This window comes from Psammomys obesus, unplaced genomic scaffold (genome assembly GCF_907164565.1).
Source record: "Psammomys obesus unplaced genomic scaffold, mPsaObe1.curated_primary_1811, whole genome shotgun sequence".
In the NCBI taxonomy this organism is placed as follows: Eukaryota; Metazoa; Chordata; class Mammalia; order Rodentia; family Muridae; genus Psammomys; species Psammomys obesus.
In genome coordinates, this window is record NW_026596079.1 from 4,987,175 (window position 1) to 5,007,239 (window position 20,065).

The 20,065-nt window shown below is 41.4% G+C and overlaps 1 protein-coding gene across 1 annotated transcript in view; it reads left to right on the top strand.

The window, feature by feature from the left end:
• Fam135b (family with sequence similarity 135 member B) overlaps positions 1-20,065 on the top strand; it is a 175,987-nt gene that overhangs the window by 90,395 nt on the left and 65,527 nt on the right. The window contains exon 6 of the mRNA XM_055626711.1: positions 2,264-2,390. Within this exon, the coding sequence (XP_055482686.1) occupies positions 2,264-2,390 (127 nt within the window). The remainder of the gene's footprint in view (positions 1-2,263; positions 2,391-20,065) is intronic.

Sequence of the window (20,065 nt, forward strand, 5' to 3'; positions counted from 1 at the left end):
CCAAAATACCAGAAGCTCAAGACACTCATTCGAAATGATATGTTTTCCTATTACCCATGTATATACTACTCCTGCATGCTTCAAATCATCCTTAGATTACTTACAATACCAATACAATTATAGCCAAGGGGTTACATAAAATTGGCATCCCATGTGCCATTGCATGTGTCGATGCGCAGTGAGTGACTCAGTGAATTTGATATCAGTTATCTTATCAAGAATAGTTACTAACTAGCTTTTATTCAGTATCCTTGTTTGGTACGCCTTACACTGAAAACTAGCTTTTGCTACTGCTGCTGTCAGGAGTCTCTGTGATGCCCCACGGCTCAAGCGCACTATTAACCCTTCTGTCTAGAGATGAAGTAGGAGGTTCAATACAGCCCAGGCCCTAACATGTGGGTGGTGCCGCTAGTTTGTAACTCCTGCTAGCTGCATCGTCATGGCTGTCCACTGTGCCACACCATTTCATAAACCTCTCCTCTCTGCTTATTGGCTGCTGTTTGTCCCCATTGCATTCCCGTGTTGACTCATCATTGGAATCCCTTTCTAGGCTTGTGTGTGCTGACATGTTGCTACTCCAACACCTCACACACTCCGTAGCTTGTTGCTAAAGACTAATAATATTTGAGTAAATGAATTAACTAGATACATAACCTTAACTTTATTTCTCTGTCAACATTTCAACCAGGAATATGAGTTTCTTGTCTGAAATGTGCACCAGTAATCTCAAGCAACTAGAACAAAGATGATGACCTCTGAGGCTCTGAGGACATTTTTTGGTGGGAACATTTTTTTTTTTTTGCCATGAGAAACTATTAGTCTCTTTAGGAGGTTAAAAGATACCTGCAAAGGGGTTTTGTGGTATAAATCATAAATTTAAAAGAACAATTAGAATTTTAATTTCTTTAGAATTTCATACGAGAGTAGAATATTTTTATTCCCTCTCTCCTTTTTCCAACTTTGCCTGTGCCCTCTCTACTCCCTCTCATACTAATGACCTTATGCCCTTTTCTTCTTTGATTATTATTACATTATATATTTGTATACACACACAACACCTGTGTGTATATAAATACAGCCTGCAGAGTCCATTTAGTATTGCTTATATATGTATGTATATATATATATATATATATATATATATATATATATGTGTGTGTGTGTGTGTGTGTGTGTGTGTGTGTGTGTGTGTGTGTGCTTAGCGCTGACCATGTGGTATTGCATAACCTATCAGGTGGCTTGTTCTTTCAGAAGACTGATTCTTTTCCTCCCTCAGCAGGCGATCAGTTGCCTGTAGCTCTTCACCTAGAATTAGGGTCTTGTGAAATTTCCCCCATGTGAAATGCCATGGCAACTGGTGTACTCATTGTGCATGTCTTCTTTAGACAACTGTATATTTGAGATTTCATGGGTGTGCTTTCCTGTTATAATATAGAAGACATCCCAACCCCACATACCATTCTGAATACATGCAATCTCATCTGAGTTAGTACAATTTTAATAGATGAGATCTGAAAGAAGGGTGACTGGGGGATATGCAGGTTTTGCTTATATATTATTAGACGAAATCACCAAGTGTAAGGTAGAGAGAATGACCATATCCTCAAATATGATATGATCATATGACCTCTTCACATTGCCAATTGAGTTTGACATTGATTATGGCCAACACACCTTACAGATGTTCTTTATAACCAACCTGAAGTGGACAAAAACCTGCATAATTTGCTGTTGAAAAGATTACAGGTTCTCACATGGGATGGATATAGGGAATGCTCTGTTGATTATAACAGACTAGGACATAGGGCTTGGTTCCTGCATGGATTAAGGAGATGAATGTTATTTAATGTCTTCCCCAGGAAGGTAAGCAGAAGCAGGGAGGGAACTGAGGTTAGAAGGAGCTCATGGCAGGAGATGACTCCATGAGGGCAGAAGCATGATTAACTTGGGAGTGGTCCTTTTACTCTGGTCAGGAGTTCCTGTCTGCTTCCCAGAATTGTTATTTCCCTAGAACGGGGCCTCAGCAACCTTTCGGCTGATGGGCGTACAGGCATTAGGGAACCTTCTGTACAACTATTGAAGTGTATCATCCAAGCATACCTACCCCTCAGACAGCCTTGATAGCACAACACGCACACCCTCCTGCGGGAATCCCCCTAGATCTATGCCACAGGGTGCTCAATTGCAGTGCCTACCCCTCTCACAGAGGCTTAGTTAACCCAAGATAACTTGTCTCCTGTTTTCCCCTCCCACTTCTTTCTAGTTTCACTCGTCCAGGAAGAGGCTCCTGGTTAGGGAAAGGCGGCCTAGACACAGGACCAGAACAGCCCATGATTTCTTTGGAAAACTTGGTCTTTGGAGCTGGATACTGCAAGCCGACTTCTTCAGAGGTAACATGCGAGTGGGGCCATGCCCCCATATCCTGCAGTTCTCACCTTGCAAGGAATTTGTTCTATGAGGTTCTGTCTTCATTCATATGTTGCTTTAGGGCACTATCTGGCCATTTCTTTCAAGGCCCATCCAGCTTTCCACTTCTCACTAATCGTCTCTCAGACAAATTCTGAGTGTCAAGCCCTGCAGTAGTTGTAGTTTTCATGGTCTTATGGTCTCTCTTCTTTTGGAGGTGAGAGGTCTCTAGCAGGGGCACTATTGCGAGAATGTTTCCTTCCCACTCTGTGGTGAGAGTGAATGTCTGTTGTCAGTAGGTCATGCCCATTTTTAAAGCCTGGGTCCACCTTCTGCTTACTCCCTTTCCGTGTTTCTGTCATCCCACATCTAGAGTGGCATCACTAAGAACCACTAACTTCACGCGCAATTACATACTATCAGTGTTGTCCTAAATGTAAAAGTCTTAGCCTAGTGCCTGGTGGTTAATAAATAAACATGTCTACCTTTCCATTCCCTTCGCTTCTTCCCAAGAGATGTCTGCTATTACTCTTCTCTCATCACTGCATGTATTGCTCTTAAATACAAGAGACACTTTGTTAGTGTCGTCTTCAGAAAAAAGCAGCCAGTATTACTCAGGGTCGCCCAGAGACACAGAACCAACAAAAATGATTCCTCCTGTGTTGTAATGACTCACAAGATTCTAGAGGATGAAAGGCTGGGGATCTGCATTCAGCAAGCTGGAGACCCAGGAGAGCTAATGGCAGAGTTCCAGGCCAAGTCTAAGTCCAGAAGCTGGGTAACAGTGTCACTTAGGAGAAGCGACTTTTCACTTTGTTGTATTCAGGAACCCAGTGGATTGGACCAGCCCTGTCACTTTTGGGAGGGAGATCTCTTTCACTCAGGCAGATCCTTTGTAAAGACACCCATACTGACAGCCACAGCAGTGATTAACCAAACTTCTGGATACCCCAAGACACAGACAAATAGATACAAGAGATTTATCACGGTGAAACACGTGGCAGCAATGTACAAGACTGTGCTTAGCCAGCCCTGCTCATCTTCTGGTACTGCAGGCTCTTTGGCCAGACTATTCAGGAAATGCAATAAAACACATACTTTCCTTTTCTGGATTTTCCCTAGTTTGAGATCTAGCCAGATCTGGCTGCAAATGTCACGTCTCTCTTTGGATTAAGCTTCTGTGTCATATGTTTTCATGGTTCTGAGGACCCCAAGGAAAGACAACCACAATTCCCTTGGAAAGATGGAGAACTGAGTGTATAGTAAAGCTTGATATCATGCCGGGCTTTAGAGAACAATAAGAACAGAATAAATACACACCCTCAATACCCCTGACACTCACCAAGCTTCCCGGAAGCGGTGTGCTTCCTTCCTACACAAGAACCTCAAATGAGTGGGAGAGAGAGAGGGGAGAGCTAAGAGTCTGCCAGCATAACATGGCCACCTCTCTATGCATCACAAAATTTATGTTTCAGCATGGGGGTGGCCAGAAGAGAAGGCTCTCCACCCTCAAGTTCAACAACAGACCCCTCATCCCACAGGAGATGTGTGGCGTGTCCCCAAGTTATCTGCTAATTCCCCTGCTGCTGAGACATTGACAGCTGACTCCCACACAGGAACAATCACTCTGTCCAGCTTCCCATCACAGTTCAATCTTCCCTGTGCCAAGATCTGCCTCTCTCACAGCACTATGTGGTAGTTTTAAGAGTCGTCTCCCCAATAGACATACCACCTAAAAACCTTCATCTCAGACTCCTCTTAAGAGAACATGGCCAGAGGCATTGGTAATTCTCAGACCAATTCAGAACATTTACAGAAGGTGCTTCGGTGCAGAGGTCCTTAGCTGGTGCCAGTGAAGTGTGTGAAAGGGTCAAAGGCTCCATCGACTTTGGGAGGTGCTCTGTTGTTCAGGGACATTTGCATCAACCAGGACCATTTGTACCATCACTACTGAGATGGTGCTTTCTGATTTCCTAAATGTTCTAAGTCTCTGTGGCTCCCCTATGCAGGCACTCTGAATAGCTCAGAGTAGTCATCATCTCATTTAGCTTCATCCCCTAGGACCTAACAAGTCACCTGGTCAACAAAACCAGTGCTTAAGGCATATATGTTGGATAGATGGTTGACACAACTGTGTATGCCATGCTGGTGCAGAGTTGCACAGCTGGAGATTCGGGAGAGAGGTTACTCACTGTAGCAGATAGAAAGTAAAGAAGGACTCACAAAAACTTTGACCCAAAATTTTCCCTGCCTATAAGATGTGCAGGGATAAAGATAGAGAGAAGATAGAGCAGAGATTGAGGGGAATGTCCAAACAATGACTGGCCCAACCAAAGACCTACCATATGGAAGAGTGCCAACCCCTGATGCTATGAATGATGCTCAGCCAAGCTTGCAGACAGGAGCCTATCTGACTTGTCCTCTGAGATGCTCTACCCAGCAACAACTCAAAACAGATCAAGAGACTCACAGCCAAACATTGCACTATGCGTAGGGAGTTTTGTGGAAAAGTGGGAGGAGAGAGAAAAGGACATACTCAAGGGAAGAGGACATACTCAATCCTAATGCAACTTGATGAGATGGGGTGGATGGGAAGGGGGGTCCCCTTTTCTGAGGAATAGGAGAGGGGTAAAGCAAGGAGAATGGGACTGGGAGGCAAAGATGGATGGGGCTACAAGCAAGATGTAAAATGAATAAAAATAAATTTTTTTTTTTTTAAAGAGAGAAGGAGCCACAGTGTGCTGGGCCATGTTGGGAAATTGCAAAGACCCCAGAACCAGCACAGGGTAGGGTCATGAGTACCATAAAACATTCTAGACCACTGGACTTTTAAACTTGACCTAGCACACTGCTTGATACTGTTGTAATGTGTCACCTTCTGTGACTCCTTACAACATGGGGAAGCTGGTGCTTATAGAAACTCAGTTTGCCCAGTTGTGAAATGGCTGCTGTCTTTCAGGAAGACATCAGAGATTCATATGTTTTATATAACTCTTCCTGGCAGGAAGATGATGCAATATTGTGGGACTTGATTGTTTATTTTCCTATTTTTCTTGGCTCGGTGTCAAATTAAATGTGACCATCTTTCCTATGTTCAGAGAGAAGGGCTGACTTGTGAGTATTGGCACTGGGCTTGCTCTTGAAACTTGGCTTAGTGAGTTGTTTTCGGGGCTTGGTTCTTTTTCTGTATGTTTTCCATTTGGGTTCCATCCAGTTATGTGGAGTCAGGGCTGTGTGCCCACCCTGTACCTTCCCACCAGTCAAGGCTGCCAAGCAGAGAATCCAATCTCAGTTCCACATCCCCTTGAGAGCTTTGCATCCAAATCTAAAGAAGCCCAGAGCATTAGCAGAGTACCAGAATCCGAATGGGCTGATGCATCAGCTGGATGTATCAGAGTACACGTGCCTCTCCCAGTAAGCCCTTCTTGGCAGAGGGCTGTAAAAAAACTGGAGATTCACTGGCAAAATGAGCTTTTTTGAGCAAACAGCATTCCAGGAAGGTAAAGGATGATAATGCAGTTGGATCTGCCCTGTTTCTCAGATCCCTGTGTCCTGTGACTCAATTCTCTCCTGCAGCAACTTTGAAATTTGAACTTTGTACTTAGAGCCGTGGCCTGAGATTTTGTGTGGTCATGTTACAAATTATATTTGCAATGGAGAAGTTATTCAGCTTTTTTGAGATAGCATTCACCTTGGGAGTGGTTACTATTAGCAGAGCCTCACTGGATTCTAAACAGACAAAATGGTGCAACACTGTAATGGTCTGGAGCAGAGTACAGCAGAAAATTCCCTAAGAAAAGCCTCTGCTGATATGATATGATATGATATGATATGATATGATATATATGTGATATACATATATATATAGTGTACATTATTAAATCAATGTCAGTTCCACAATTATGCTATGTTTTTGCAGGTGGGATATTGAAGAGTTCTGCTTTTGGCTTCAGTATTAAGTTACTGTGTGACCTTGAACCTGCCACTTGCCCTCTCTAGATCTTTTTCCCTGCACACAGAAAGAAAACTGAATCTTGCAGGAGAACTCCTTCAGGGCTTCTCTGCCATGTTTACTGTTGCATTCCTGTCACTGCCACAAACAGTTGATACAGTTGAGACATACTTTAGTTGATAGAGAAAGAAATAGGTTGATTTATGGCTTCCATATATGCACACACATGTGTAAACACACACACACACACCATCACTGCCAGATGACCACCACTAGGTCCCTTTCACTAGAAGTGTGATGCTGGTCATTTTAGTTCACACCTATGGTCATCTGCTCTACCTTATGGTACCCAGGAAAGAAAGGCACAGATGCCTCAGATGAGTCAACATATGGAATGGCCAACTTACATTTCATGTTAGAGATGGAGACATTGAGACAGAAAGAAGTTAAGATAAGCACCTTGTCCTACTTCTACTACCATCATACAGTTGGGCAGGGACTAAGCTAAAGCTTTAACCCAATGAGCATCATATCATTTCCCAGCTACCCTGTGACACCAGGTGAATGGACTGCCAGAAAATATATATATCTATATGTCTTCCATTGTCACAGTTTCCCTGTGAAGGTCTCACCTCTCTATATACCCATGTGTACCTGGCTTCTAGTGACATTTTTTTCAGAGATGATTTGTTGAGCTGTTATCTTGTTGTAGTTTTGATCTGCATTTCACTGAAGATTTTTACTAGCACTGAACCATTTTCATATGCTCCTTGGTCCCTCCTACATCTCCCTTGGAGGAATGTCCATTTAAGCAATTTGCCAATTTGTAAACATGCTTATGTTTAATATTTGGTTTGGGGTTTTGTTTCATTGTAGGAGTTCCTTATGCATGTTGGATATTAGCTCTTCATCCGATCACAGTTGAGAATGTTTCTTCTATTTCTTCCATTGTGTTTGCATGGCCTGTCCCTTTGCAGGACAGGTGCCTTCGTTGACACAGCCGTACTTGTCTCTCTTCTTTTGGCTGTTGTGCAGCCAATATAAATGTCCTCAAGTCTCCCTAGACATGTTCTCCAAGGCTCTTAGAGTTTCTGGTCTGACTTTACATTCTTCAATACACTTAAGATGATTACAGTGTATGTGGTAAAGAGTGAGTTCAGTATTCTTTTATGTATGGATGTACAGTTTTCTAACACTTTCATGTGAACAACTATCCTTGCCCCACTGTGCAGCCTTGGCACTATTCAGTGATACAGTCTATTTATTGCTGAGATTTTTTTTCTGTTTTAAAGGTTTATTACGGTGTTATGAATTCTTTGAAGAAAAACAACAACAACATGCTTACTGTATTTAATGCTTTCGGGTGGGCTCGCTGTTTTGTTCAGTTAGTTTACATGCCAGTCTCTATATTTGTAACTTACCATGTTAATCATTGTAATTCCACTCTGTATCCTGAAATCAACAGCTACAAAACTTCCCCCTTTATTCTTTTCTCACATTTGCTTTGGCTATTCAGGGTTCTTAGTGTCTTTTAGGATTATGTTTTAGGACTTAACTCAGTCACAGGAAAAAAACGCACTATGTGAAATTTCTACAGATCATCACATAGGAAATAATGGGAGAGTATTAGTCACCAGGAATGTGGGGAAAGAAAGGGGTTGGGAGTTTTGATTTTATGTGACGAGAGAGGTCTCTTGAAAGCTGTTGCACAGCCCTGCCCTGCATTCCGTCCTGTTCTGTGTGTTTACAGTTTTGTTAAAATGAGGTGGGGGGAGGAATCTCATATTAAGTATTCTCACTTGAATCTTAAAAAGTGTAAGAAAAATGTCAGGATCAGAAAGACCAGAAAAAAAAAAAAACCCACCAAAACATGTTTATTAAAAATGTCATTTATAGCTTAAAAGGTAATACACTTCAAAATATTCTTTCATTTTTATTTTATTTTATATTGCTTATAGTTTATTACTTTGTATCCCAGCTGTAGCCCCCTCCCTCATTCCCTCCCAATTCCACCCCCTCCCTCATCTCCTCCCACACAAGGCTCCACATCCACTGATACTGGTGGTGTTCCTCCCTTTCCGTCTGACCCTGGCCTATCAGGTCTCATCAGGACTGGCTGCATTATCCTCCTCTGTGGCCTGGCAAAGCTGCTTCCTCCTCTGTGGCCTGGCAAGGGGGTGGAGGTGGTCAAAGAGCCAGCCACTGAGTTCATGTCAGAGACAGTCCCTGTGCCCATTACTAGGGATCTCACTTGGATACTGAGCTGAGCTGCCATGGGCTACATCAGAGCAGGGGTTCTAGGTTATATCCATACATGGTCCTTGGTTGGAGTATCAGTTTCAGAAAAGATCCCTGTGCCCAGATATTTTGGTTCTGTTGCTCTCCTTGTGAAGTTCCTGTCCTCTCCAGGGCTTACTATCTCTCCCTTTTTTCATATGATTCCCTGCACTCTGCCCAACGTTTGGTTATGAGTCTCAGCATCTGCTTTGATACACTGCTGGGTAGTCTTTCAGAAGCCCTCTGTGGTAGGTTTCTGTCTTGTTTGAATTATATTGACAACCTCTGCTGTGTTTCTCCGATTGATGTGAGATAGTTGACAATTTTTCTCATTTAAATGACTGACTGAGTTAATAAAATCTTACAGAAAAAATATCAAGTTGCTGTGTGTAGTATGGGCTAGGGTCATGTGTGAGTCTGCAGTTGAGTTAAATACTTAACTCCATTACACTATTCCTTAGTCCATTTCTAAAGGAGCATGTACATCTGTGATAACAGGCTTTGCATCCTGACTATAAGGTGCTGATTTACATGTCATACTCCCGTTATTGGAGACAACCCTCATTTCACATGGCTGCCTCCTGATCACAAGTCACAGGGAGGAAATATCACTCTCACAGACCTTCCAGAGTTGCCCATCCTCTTAAGGGTGCCCAGCATATCTCTTGAAACATGGTAGACATTTAGCAAGAAGGTGCTGTATGAATGCAAGGCGAAAAATCAACAAGGCTATTAGCAAGTGCAATAGACATGGAGTGATCTATCTCCAGAATGGGCAACTGGAGAATTTCTCCTGTGGATTACGTATAGGTGTTTGTCCCAGTCCCATCCCTGCTTTAAGCCTCTGTCTCTCTATGGGGTGGATGGAATCTGCTTGTGATGAGGCTTGTGTGCAACTTGTGATGGTAAAGCATGTCCCATCACTTAGCAACCTCTGCATATACGGTCTTGGTGACAATCCCAAGGCAGTGAAATGGTAATACCACTGACCTGTCTACCTGTTCACAGAAATCCCCTGGCTCAGCAGTTATTCACATCATCTGACTGGAGGGGGCTAGATATCTAATGACTGAAGCAGACCAGCTGGAGTATTAATGCTGTTGAACTGTGGGGACATCTTACCTCCTCTGCATTTAGACTCACCTTTCTCCCACCCATACCCACAGGCCCCAGCTCAGACCATGCTCTCACATTCACTGTTTAGGACTGAGCAGTTGGCAACAGGTGTGCCTCAATTAGGCCGCTCCTCATTACTATGAATAAACCTGCATGTTTGCTCGACAGTCACATGGTGTGTCTTCAGCTGGACAGTGCTTACATTTAATGCTTCATTTGGAAACCCTGAGAAGGCCAGTGTGGCAGTCATAGGGTTGGGGATGTCATGAGTGGCCCTGTTATAGGCACATATCTGAGCCTGCTGATATGTCCAGGCTCTTGTGTCCTACAGCATATATTTGGATCAGGGACACCTGGATGGAAATAGAAATGGGGGCAATTTATTAATAACAGAAAAATACCCAGGAGAATGGGGTAGGGTAGTGAGCCAAGGGAAAAGTAAGTGTTCAGAAGCACCGAGCTTGGAATGGCTTAGTGCTTTACAGGGCATGTACTGAGTACCTGACTTGGTATATCCGGGCTTCTCTTGAGCATGCTCTGTTTGATAACTGCAGCCCAGGTGGAGAGGGCCTTTCAGGTTTTGTCTACCTACTGCTTTCTTTTATATTTTATTCTTCATGTAGTGTCCCCAGCCTCTGCTCTTCCACCACAGCCTAATGGTTTGGGGCTGTGTGAGCCAGATTTAGCACAGATTGGTCATAAACAGAGTACAATCAAGGGACTCACAAGATACTCTTTATTATCATACTTCAGAAGACTGATTGGTGGTGACTACAGTTTAGGGCAGAGGCAAGGATGGAAGCTGTTGCAGCGATTCCATAAAAAAGCAGAATGATGGCTAGGGGCGAAACACAAAAAAAGAATAATTAAAGCAGAGTAGAGGCAGACAGAGGGATGGCTACAATAGAGGGAAAGCAGCTGCAGTGAAGTAGGTTTGAAAAATTTCTGTAGCAGTTCACAAGAGCACGATTATAGATTATAGGCTAGCTCCCCACTGAGGGAGCTTGATTTAACAAACGGGATTAACATTAAAGTGAGAATGGCTGAGACTATTCTTTTCGGATTGCCTTAACCCACATATTTAACCTCTCTCTCACACACACAGATGCACCTCTCACACACACAGTCACTCTGTGTGCATCTGTGTGTGTGTGTGTGTGTGTGTGTTTGTACATGTGCATGCATGTGCATTGCAGGAAAGTGCCAGTGGATATTACACGTACACTTATATAATTTATATATGTATGTTTAAATAGGTGTAAAATAATGTCTCCCTGTGGCTTTTCAGGCATCTTTAATGTTCCTTTATCCCTCTCCTTCTGGATGGCCTTCCCTCCCAGATCCTCAGATAAAGCATACCTTTCCATTTCTCTTATTTGGGCATAGTAGCACCTGTGCCCTACTGCCCCCTTCTCTGGCACTCCTCCTCTTGTCCCATGGTTCCTTTTTAACTTTACGGGTGTATATGGTTATTTCAGCTTGAATTCTCCCATCTAAAGATCTAGCATCCACAAATAAGAGAGAACACGTGGCATTTGTTTTCTGAGTCTAGGTTACCTCAGTCAGTAAATTCCATTTGTATACCTACAAATTTCATTTATCTTTGCAAGTTAATACTATTCTGTTGTGTATCAGCACAACTTTTCATTATCCATTGAGGGACATTTAAGTTGTTTTCATTTCATAGCAATTGTGAATCAGGTAGCAATATATATGGCGAGTAGGTATCTGTAGAGTAGACTGACTGTTGAGTCCTTTGGGCACATGCAAATGAGTGGTACTATGCCATATAGTCTTTTAACTTAAAAAAAAAGGTGTTCTTAAGTGATATAGAATTACAACTCTTTTTTTTATTACTTACACTTTATTCATTTTGTATCCCCCCATAAGCCCCTCCCTCCTCCCCTCCTGATCCCACCCTCCCTCTCCTTTTTGCATGCATGCCACTCCCCAGGGAAATAGTGAGAATTACAACTCTTTTTACACCACCTTTCCTCCCTCCAGGCCCTTAGGTACCCTTCCTCCATCCACTCCCATCTTCCCTCTCCACTCTCAAGTTGATAGCCTCTCTTTTAAAATGGTAGTTATAATATCATTAATTAATAATAATAGTAACCACCAAATAATAATAATGACTATTATTATTGTGTGTGTGCAAAATATATCAATACAGCCTGCCTAGTTGGTTTTATTATTTGTATGTGTGTAGTTTCAAGTCTAACCATTCTGCATTGGACAACCCACAACCCATATTTTTTGGCCCTGAAAGAGGTTTATATCTTTCTCCCAGGAGTCCTTAGTTGTCTGTTGTTCTTTTCTTAAGTGTGGGGCCCTGGCAAAACCTTTCCACTTTTACATTAGCATGTCTGCGGACATTAGCAATATTCCAGTCTTGTTTGTGTAGCCGTTTTTAGAAGAGACTGTTTCACAGATGGCTTTCTGGTGTTATGGCTCTTACACTCTTCCTTCCTCTTCTTCTGCAATGTTCCCTGAGACATAGAGAGAGGAGCTGTAATGGAGGTGTGCCTATTGAGGTTGGGCTGCCCAACCTCAATATGTTGTTCTCTGAATTGTATCCAACAGTCTTCTGTGATGGTCGCCATTTGCCTGAAAGAGGGGATTCTTTGATGAAGGGTGGTGGTACATTTACTTGTGGGTAGAATGATACGAGTTAGAATGCACAAAGGAATTGTATGCGCGAGCCACTTGCGCTGACAGTGTTCCTCACAAGGAGCGTAGACTAACAAAACCCCCAGTACCAAGCATGCGAAATCCCCTTTCGGATGGTCGGTCGCGATAGCCCAATTGACTCCCCAAACAATATAGACTACTGATGGAGCACTTGGTTGCCTCTCAGGGGTAGAGGGTTGGACCTTATTGCTGATGACAACACATCCTGAAAATACATGGCTGGGATGACTGTAGCTGGCCTGACCCAGAAGCCTCTTTCCTGTCATCTGGCTTCCATGGTTCCAGAAAAGAAGCTGCTAAGGGAGGGAGAAATTAAACTGTCCTACAGAGCTGCAACAGCTGTGAACCACAATGATCAGCATGAAATAAATGCATAAGGGCGAAATAAGTGTCACTCACGGGTTTGTGGCAACCGACAACTGCCTAATTAGACTTAAGGTCCACTCAGAAGGAAGGACATAATGGGGTGTACTGGAAAGACAACAAGCTCTCAGGGATCCTGAGGTCACATACCTTAGAAAGGAATCTCACACTGACCCTTCACTTTTAGAGTTTTGAAAAATTCTGCACATTGGTTTAGATTAGATGCACCGGCTCCCATACTACCAACAGTAAAGGAGGGTCCCCCTCTCATTCACATCCTTCCCAAGATTTGTTGTCAGTTTTTTTTTTTTGTTGTTGTTGTTTTATTTTGTTTTTTAATCTGTGTCTGTTTTGTTTTGAAGACAAGGATTCTCTGTTGTAGTCTTGACTGTTGTAGGCTGTTGTAGACAAGGCTAACGTCAAATTCAGAGCGATTGGCCTATCTCTGCCTCCCTGAGTGCTGGATTAAAGGCGTGACCCACCACACCTGGCTTTTTGATCTTGGGTCTTAAACTTCATTTCTTTGGTATGTTTGCAATCCCATCCCAGCATGTACAGTTTACGATATCTACAATATTTCCTGGCTGCATTGAGTGATTGCTGAGTTCATTAAGGTTCTGGGCACTGGTACCAACTGAACTTCTGTTAAATGATTGAAGTCAGGAAGTCAACTCTGATGAAAGCTATGAGGGCCAGGTTCCCGGCTGAACAATGTTAGCACAACTGAAATTGTGATATACGGTCAGCCATTCCCCTCACCAGTGTCCTCTTTCCTCCCTAAAAAATCAGCAGGGCCAAAGAAACATTGAAGACCCATGCTTTCTATCTCCATTGTTATGAATAATTGACTATATTTGATAGTTTCTATCACCGTGAAAAATTGGTTTTCAAAGACTGAAATAATAAAACATCCATCTAGGAACAGGGATGGGATATTACCTTTCGTTTCCATGGAGACAAAATTGCTAGTGCTCTCCCTGTGATTTTTATTGGCAGTTGCTGAGTCCACATGTGCTGGGTTAACTTGGTCAGTAAGTACATGATATGTATCTCTGCCTACAAGTGTATGGAAAATATCTCAACTTGCATTTACTCTTGGAGTTTTAAAGTGCTTTCCCTCATAGTTTCTTTCAATTTAACTTTCTCAAAGGGTGTACAGCCTGTGCCTGGTAAAAAAATAAGAAATTTCTTAAGCAGAGAGCTTGATCTGGTCTGATTTGTGTGTGTGTGTGTGTGTATGTGTGTGTGTGTGTGTGTGTGTGTGTGTGTAGGAAAGTGAAGCATTGAACCAGGTCTCTGTAGAGTAACCTCATACCTTAGAAGGCAAGAAACTCAACGTCTAGGAAAAAAAAGGATAAATTTAGGAAGAATAACTATTAATCAAACTGCATGCCTTACCCAGATCTCAGCTTTTGCAAACAGCATCTCTTCTGAGTTTTTTGGTTTGCTTGTTTAAGATGTTTTTTTTTTTTTTTTATTTTTTTTTATTGTGTGTGTGAGGACTAGATTAAGTTTTCCACTATAGTGTAAGCTGGTCTTGAACTCACAGCAATCACCTTTCCTAAACCTGAGTGCTGGCATTTCAGGTACCTGCCTTCAAGGTTGGCTTATCTGGGTCCTATAGGATCCATGAATATGTGTGTACACATGAGAAAGCCAAGGCTCTGAGAAAAAGGAGCCTTTTTATCTAAGAGCTCCTATGCTCACTGACCTCCACAAAGCTCAATTGCTTGCCCCTTTTGTATATGTACACAGCTAATGTGTGACAGTGAACCACCACATTTCTAGCCTGGTGAGATCTTCATGAGTGCTGTCATGGCTAATAGACTTATAGTGTCTGACACACAGTAAACATTGCATAAGTCATAGCTCCTTTCTCCCATTTCTCCTTCTGCTGTATTTAATTTTCTTATTAATTTTAGTTAGCTATAATTAGAAGCACTAGAAACAAAGATATTATTATATTTTCATTTGTGCAAACGATATTTGTTAACTCAAGAACTACACTTACCGGATTCAGTTTTATTTTTCCCCAAAGTCTCTTTTCTCATTTATTTGGAAGTAGTTATTATGTCACCATGAACACTAAATACTCCTTTATTAAAATCTGCCGATTATGCTTAATATAGAGGTTAGGTGTGTCTTCATTACCAGTCTCGCTATTTGAAATGGAGAGGTAATATTTAGTACAGGATTTGAGTTACTTATGTTTAAAAGGCTGTTAAGAAGGAAATCCCCAAGCTTCCTGAATTTCTCTCATGGGTGTTTCACAGCAGCATCCATCTTCTCATCTCCCATGTGGCTCCTTTGCTTTCATACTTTATGAAAGATGGGACTGTGGATTTTTAGAATGCTGATACTTTTGGCATTGTCCATGTAGGAGGAAAGGTCACGTTAATATCCTCAGGAGGAAGGGAGCACACAAAGATTCCATATAAAGAGGGAATGTTAAAATTGCAACATGGCCCTGCCAGCTTTTAGGCCAAAGGCTCTTTGAACTAATATTTTATTGTCTAGGCATAACTATCTGAAAACATGTACGTAAAACTCTCCATGAATTACATTTTCCGCCTTAGCTATTTTTTATGTAAATGTAGATTGTAGACCAGGTTTCCAGATTTTTGACCTTAGCGGGTGTGTTTTTCGGGATCATAGTGACAACCACAGTGGTGATAGTTGGCATATTTTGCCCTCACAACAACTTCATGGTTATAAATATGTTCCAGTATCCCATGCATCAGGAATCTGCATTTATGCGACTTGTTGCTGGTCATACAGCTGTGATAAGAAGGAGCTGGTGGACGTCCACCAGCCTGAGGAAGAGACTAAGTTATGTGGCACATGCCTCAGCTTCATCCTTGATGAGATGATTAGGGCTGTAACTCTCTTCTGGAAGGATCGTTTATGTGATCTTAGCATTCTTATGGCAGGGACCTCAAGGTCAAGGTGTCTGTGGGAGAATCAGAATTTGGAAAGCTGATTCTCACTTCTGAACAGCCACAGCATCACCAGCTCTTTATCTTAGACTGGAAACAGCTGTGCTTCCTGTTACCATATTGTAAAAATGAGAATCAGCAGTCCCTGTGTTTGCTTCTCGACCTATGAGATAATTCCTTATTGTTATTATTTCTTCTTTTCCTTGATGAGACTCTGGGTTCCAGGGCAAGTACTGTTTGTCCAGAGAGGCTTTGCCTGAATCCCTTTCTTTTCTACCTAGTGCAAAGATCATCTTCCTGCAAATGTTCATGTCAAAGTAGACTGAAGGTCCTTCTCATTATATTCCTAATTGTCTACATGCACAGCTATCTATAGTTCAATAAATACCATATATGCAAATGGCAATGGCTCTCTGAAAATCCTAAGCCTTACATTCATGAGATATGTCAACACTTACTTAAATTTCTCCTGTCCTTCAATGACTATAAATCTTGTTAGCTATAACTTTATATAGAGATTGTTGTAGCATTTTAATTTATACTGCGGAAATTGTTTTTATTGATGTAATTATATATAAATACATTCTGAAATTTTCACATATTTATATAGTGTTTATTATGTTCAAAACCTCATCACCTTATGGTTCCCCCTCTGGATAGCCTCCTTCCACTTCCTAGGAGATTTTGGTTTTAGCTAGTTTTAATTAAGCTGAATTCTAAATTTATTTTTATTATTACTTTTAGTTGGTGTCTTTGTCACTGTTCTATTACTGTGAAGAGTGACAATGACCAAAGCAAATTGTATAAAGGAAAGTATTTAATTGGTTGTTTGCTTACAGGTTTAGAGGGTCAGTTCATTATCTTCATGGCAGGGAGCATGACAGCAAACATGATGTCAGCATCACATGATGTTGGAACAGTAGCTGAGAGCTATATCCTAGTCTGCAAGGAGAGACAGAGGAAAAAAAAAAAAAACTGGGCCTCGCATGGGCTTTTGGAAAAAAAACCTCAAAGCCTCCCCGCCTCCCGTGATACACTTCCTCCAATAAGGCCATACCTTCTGATCCTTCTCAAATAGCGCCACTCCATGATGACCTGGCATTCAAATATATGAGAATATATGGGGCACTCTTATCAAACCACCACAGTTAGCATACACAATAATGTTTCACTGTGATATTTGAACATCTATGCATATTATGCTTTGTTCATAAAAGATCCCTCCAAGTCATCTAGTTTAATTGATATCAAGCACCTCATGGCCACCTTTGCACCCAAGACCACCTATTTCTAGAGTAGGCATGAAGTGTGACCCTCTCGGATCCATGCATTTAGATCATTCCCAATACTGTCTTCTTGTCTATAGGGACAGATATTGGAGTATGTTAACTGTGTCATTCAGTTTTACAGTCTGCTCCAGGATTTATTACTTGAGAGTGGCCTCATTCCTCACTGCTAAGAATTACCCCTGCCTCCTTGAATTCCAGGGTAATTTGGAGAGTCATGTTCAATATTGATCTCATTCTCTTTCCCAAGTGAACTCTCACACAAATCAATGTTTTCTCCAAGCTATGAGAAAGTTTTCTGGGGCTCTGGAGAATTTTTCTAAATTTCACTCACCACGGTTTTTGGTGCCTGAGTTATTCTTAAAAAGGAGACTAGGTGAGAATGGTTGTTTAGGTAACTTATCAAAGAGCATCAGTTGAAAATTATGCAAATTAACCTTAATGCTTTAGCAAGGATGACATATGACTTGGGTTCTAATAGTGTTCTCTTGGTCCCAAAGTATTTGCATACACTCGGACATAACACTTTCTTCATACACTGACAGTCTGAAATCATGACACTGGGATGACTTGCTGAGGATTGTCTTTATATAAAGCATAGAATTAGCTAAAGCATAGTATTGAATCTTTATTGTCTTCTGACCTCTACCATGTTAAGCAGATGGAGGCATATTCTGATTTATTGTACTCTAGCACTCTTCTGGGAAGCTATTAGTATTTTTTCTATTTTACAGATAGAAAAAAAAAATCCATCATCGAGGAATACCTGTCTAAAGACCTATTACATAAAGATTTGGGTTGGGGCTGCAAGACTAGAGATCTGGGCAGCTGGGGACATCTTGGGTCCTGAATTTTTCCCTAAGTGGTTTATTAACTGCTTTGCCAGGAACCATCTCCAATCCATTTTCTCTCTCCTCTAAGGGATTTATTCCTACTAACATACCTTATGTTTGTTTTCACACCTCTTCTTCTTCCTCCACAGCCTGAGTGCCGTTCTAATTGCTTCTTATTGGAAAACACAATAGCTTCTCAGCTTATTTCTTTCTGCTTCTGGAGGTACCCTCCACTCCATTCCCACTACGGCTAATTTGAGGGGGAACAACTTGTGTTTTTCATCAGACCAAATAATAGAAACCAGTGTGTTGTTCATTCCTCTAAAGTTAACCTCAGTTCATCGTCAACGTATCCCAAACACACTTCATTCTACTAGGACATTGGTTTGGTTTTTCACTCCCGCAGAGACTTTCCTTTGTACCATATGGGCTCATACATACCTATGTGATTAGAATTTTCTTACTTTTTTCAGGGCCTACCTATTTCTGTTAAACAGTAGAATGACTGTCCTGGACACTTTTCTTGCTTTCCCCAGAATGGCATGAGTGTCTCTGTCTGAGCTACAATAGCACGTGTGTGTCAGATTGTTACAGAATTTACCAAACTGTGCTGAAATCTGTCTATGTGCTGCATCATGAACTAGATAGACTAAAAGGACTGGAATGCAGAAATCCTTACAAAATAATTTTTCCATTTGTGTTTCTGCAGAAACAATATTGGATAAATTATTCTTGCATACACATATGAGACATATTAATCTCTTCACTTCTGAAATGTGACTGCTTTATCTAGAATGACTCATGCCTGCAAATGACTCATGCACTTACTAGTAAGTACAGCATTTGAGGTAGGGAAACAGCAGAGATGAGCTAAACTCTCAAGTACTGTGGTCTCTATGGAAAAGGCTGTGGGGTTGATATCTATCTAGCCACCTGGAATCAGATGAGATGAGGGAAAAGGTCAGAATACTGGTGCCCAGTTAGGAAAAAGACAACTGATTCCAGGACAGAGCTTGCTCATTCAGGGAATACTAAGATCATAGCAAGGAGGAAAAAAAAAAGGAATGAATTCTGGGTTTGAATTTTTGCTCCTGTGATATAAAGACCGCCAAATAAAGCCACTGAAGTCTACAGGAAAATCGTTTGAAGGCAGCGTGAGGCCAAACCTAAACCTTGGATCTCCAAGGGTACAAAATATGCAGAGGTGCCATCACTCCCTCCTATCTACAGTGAGTTTTAGCACACTCAAAGTTGCTGCCTCTTCCCTGCTACTAAGAGAGCTATTTAGTTGTGCTTCCATGATTCCACAGGATTCCATTGTATTTAACTGTTGTCCTTTACTCTTGCTTAAACTGATTTTTTTTTTTACTTAAAGACACACATGGAAATTTGTAACAGAGGTGAAATTCCTCCACTTCTGACCATTAGTAAGCTAAAGTAGAATTATTCTAAGAGCTATTTCTGTTAGACATGAAAGCCAACACCTAAAGAAATAAAAGACACCAAATAAGGTCAATGCTATAGGTCATTTTAAAGGATGAGATGGAGTAAAAGGAGGGGCTGAACAAGGAGAAGAGGTGGGGAAAGAAGGAGAAAGAGAATGAGGAACAGAAAAAAGAGAAGGAAAAGGAGGGAATGATAAGGAGGGTATCAGGGCAGGAGATGGGGGAGAAGGAGAACTCTATAAATTGAAAATGACAGGCAAGACAGCTCTCATCCTCTCCTGTTTGACCTTCCGCTTGCCTCCTGTGACTTATAAATACAATCTTAGTGTGAAGGAATATGAGACTATGAACTACTAAGATTATTGTAGCAACATTAATTAAAAGAAAGCAATGGATTATAATGACAGTTATCATTACTGTTATTCAATTTATTTTGGCTATATTATGTTTATTTAATATGTATATGCTAGATTTAATATGTACATCTAACAGACTGTGTAATTTATCAGCCGTCCTAGATGTAGCCCATATGTGATTCTATAGACTCAGCATTTCCACAAGAATTTATCTAGGAAGAATAACCTCTCTTGCCCTTGCCCTTGATCTCAGTTTTAGGAATTTTCAAAGTGTTCATGTTAATCCAGGTGGAGGCCTCACTTATTACACTGAACACACAGGACTTGCATCTCTAAAACATCCCTTGTAACTGTTTTATACATACATACATACATACATACATACATACATACATACATACATA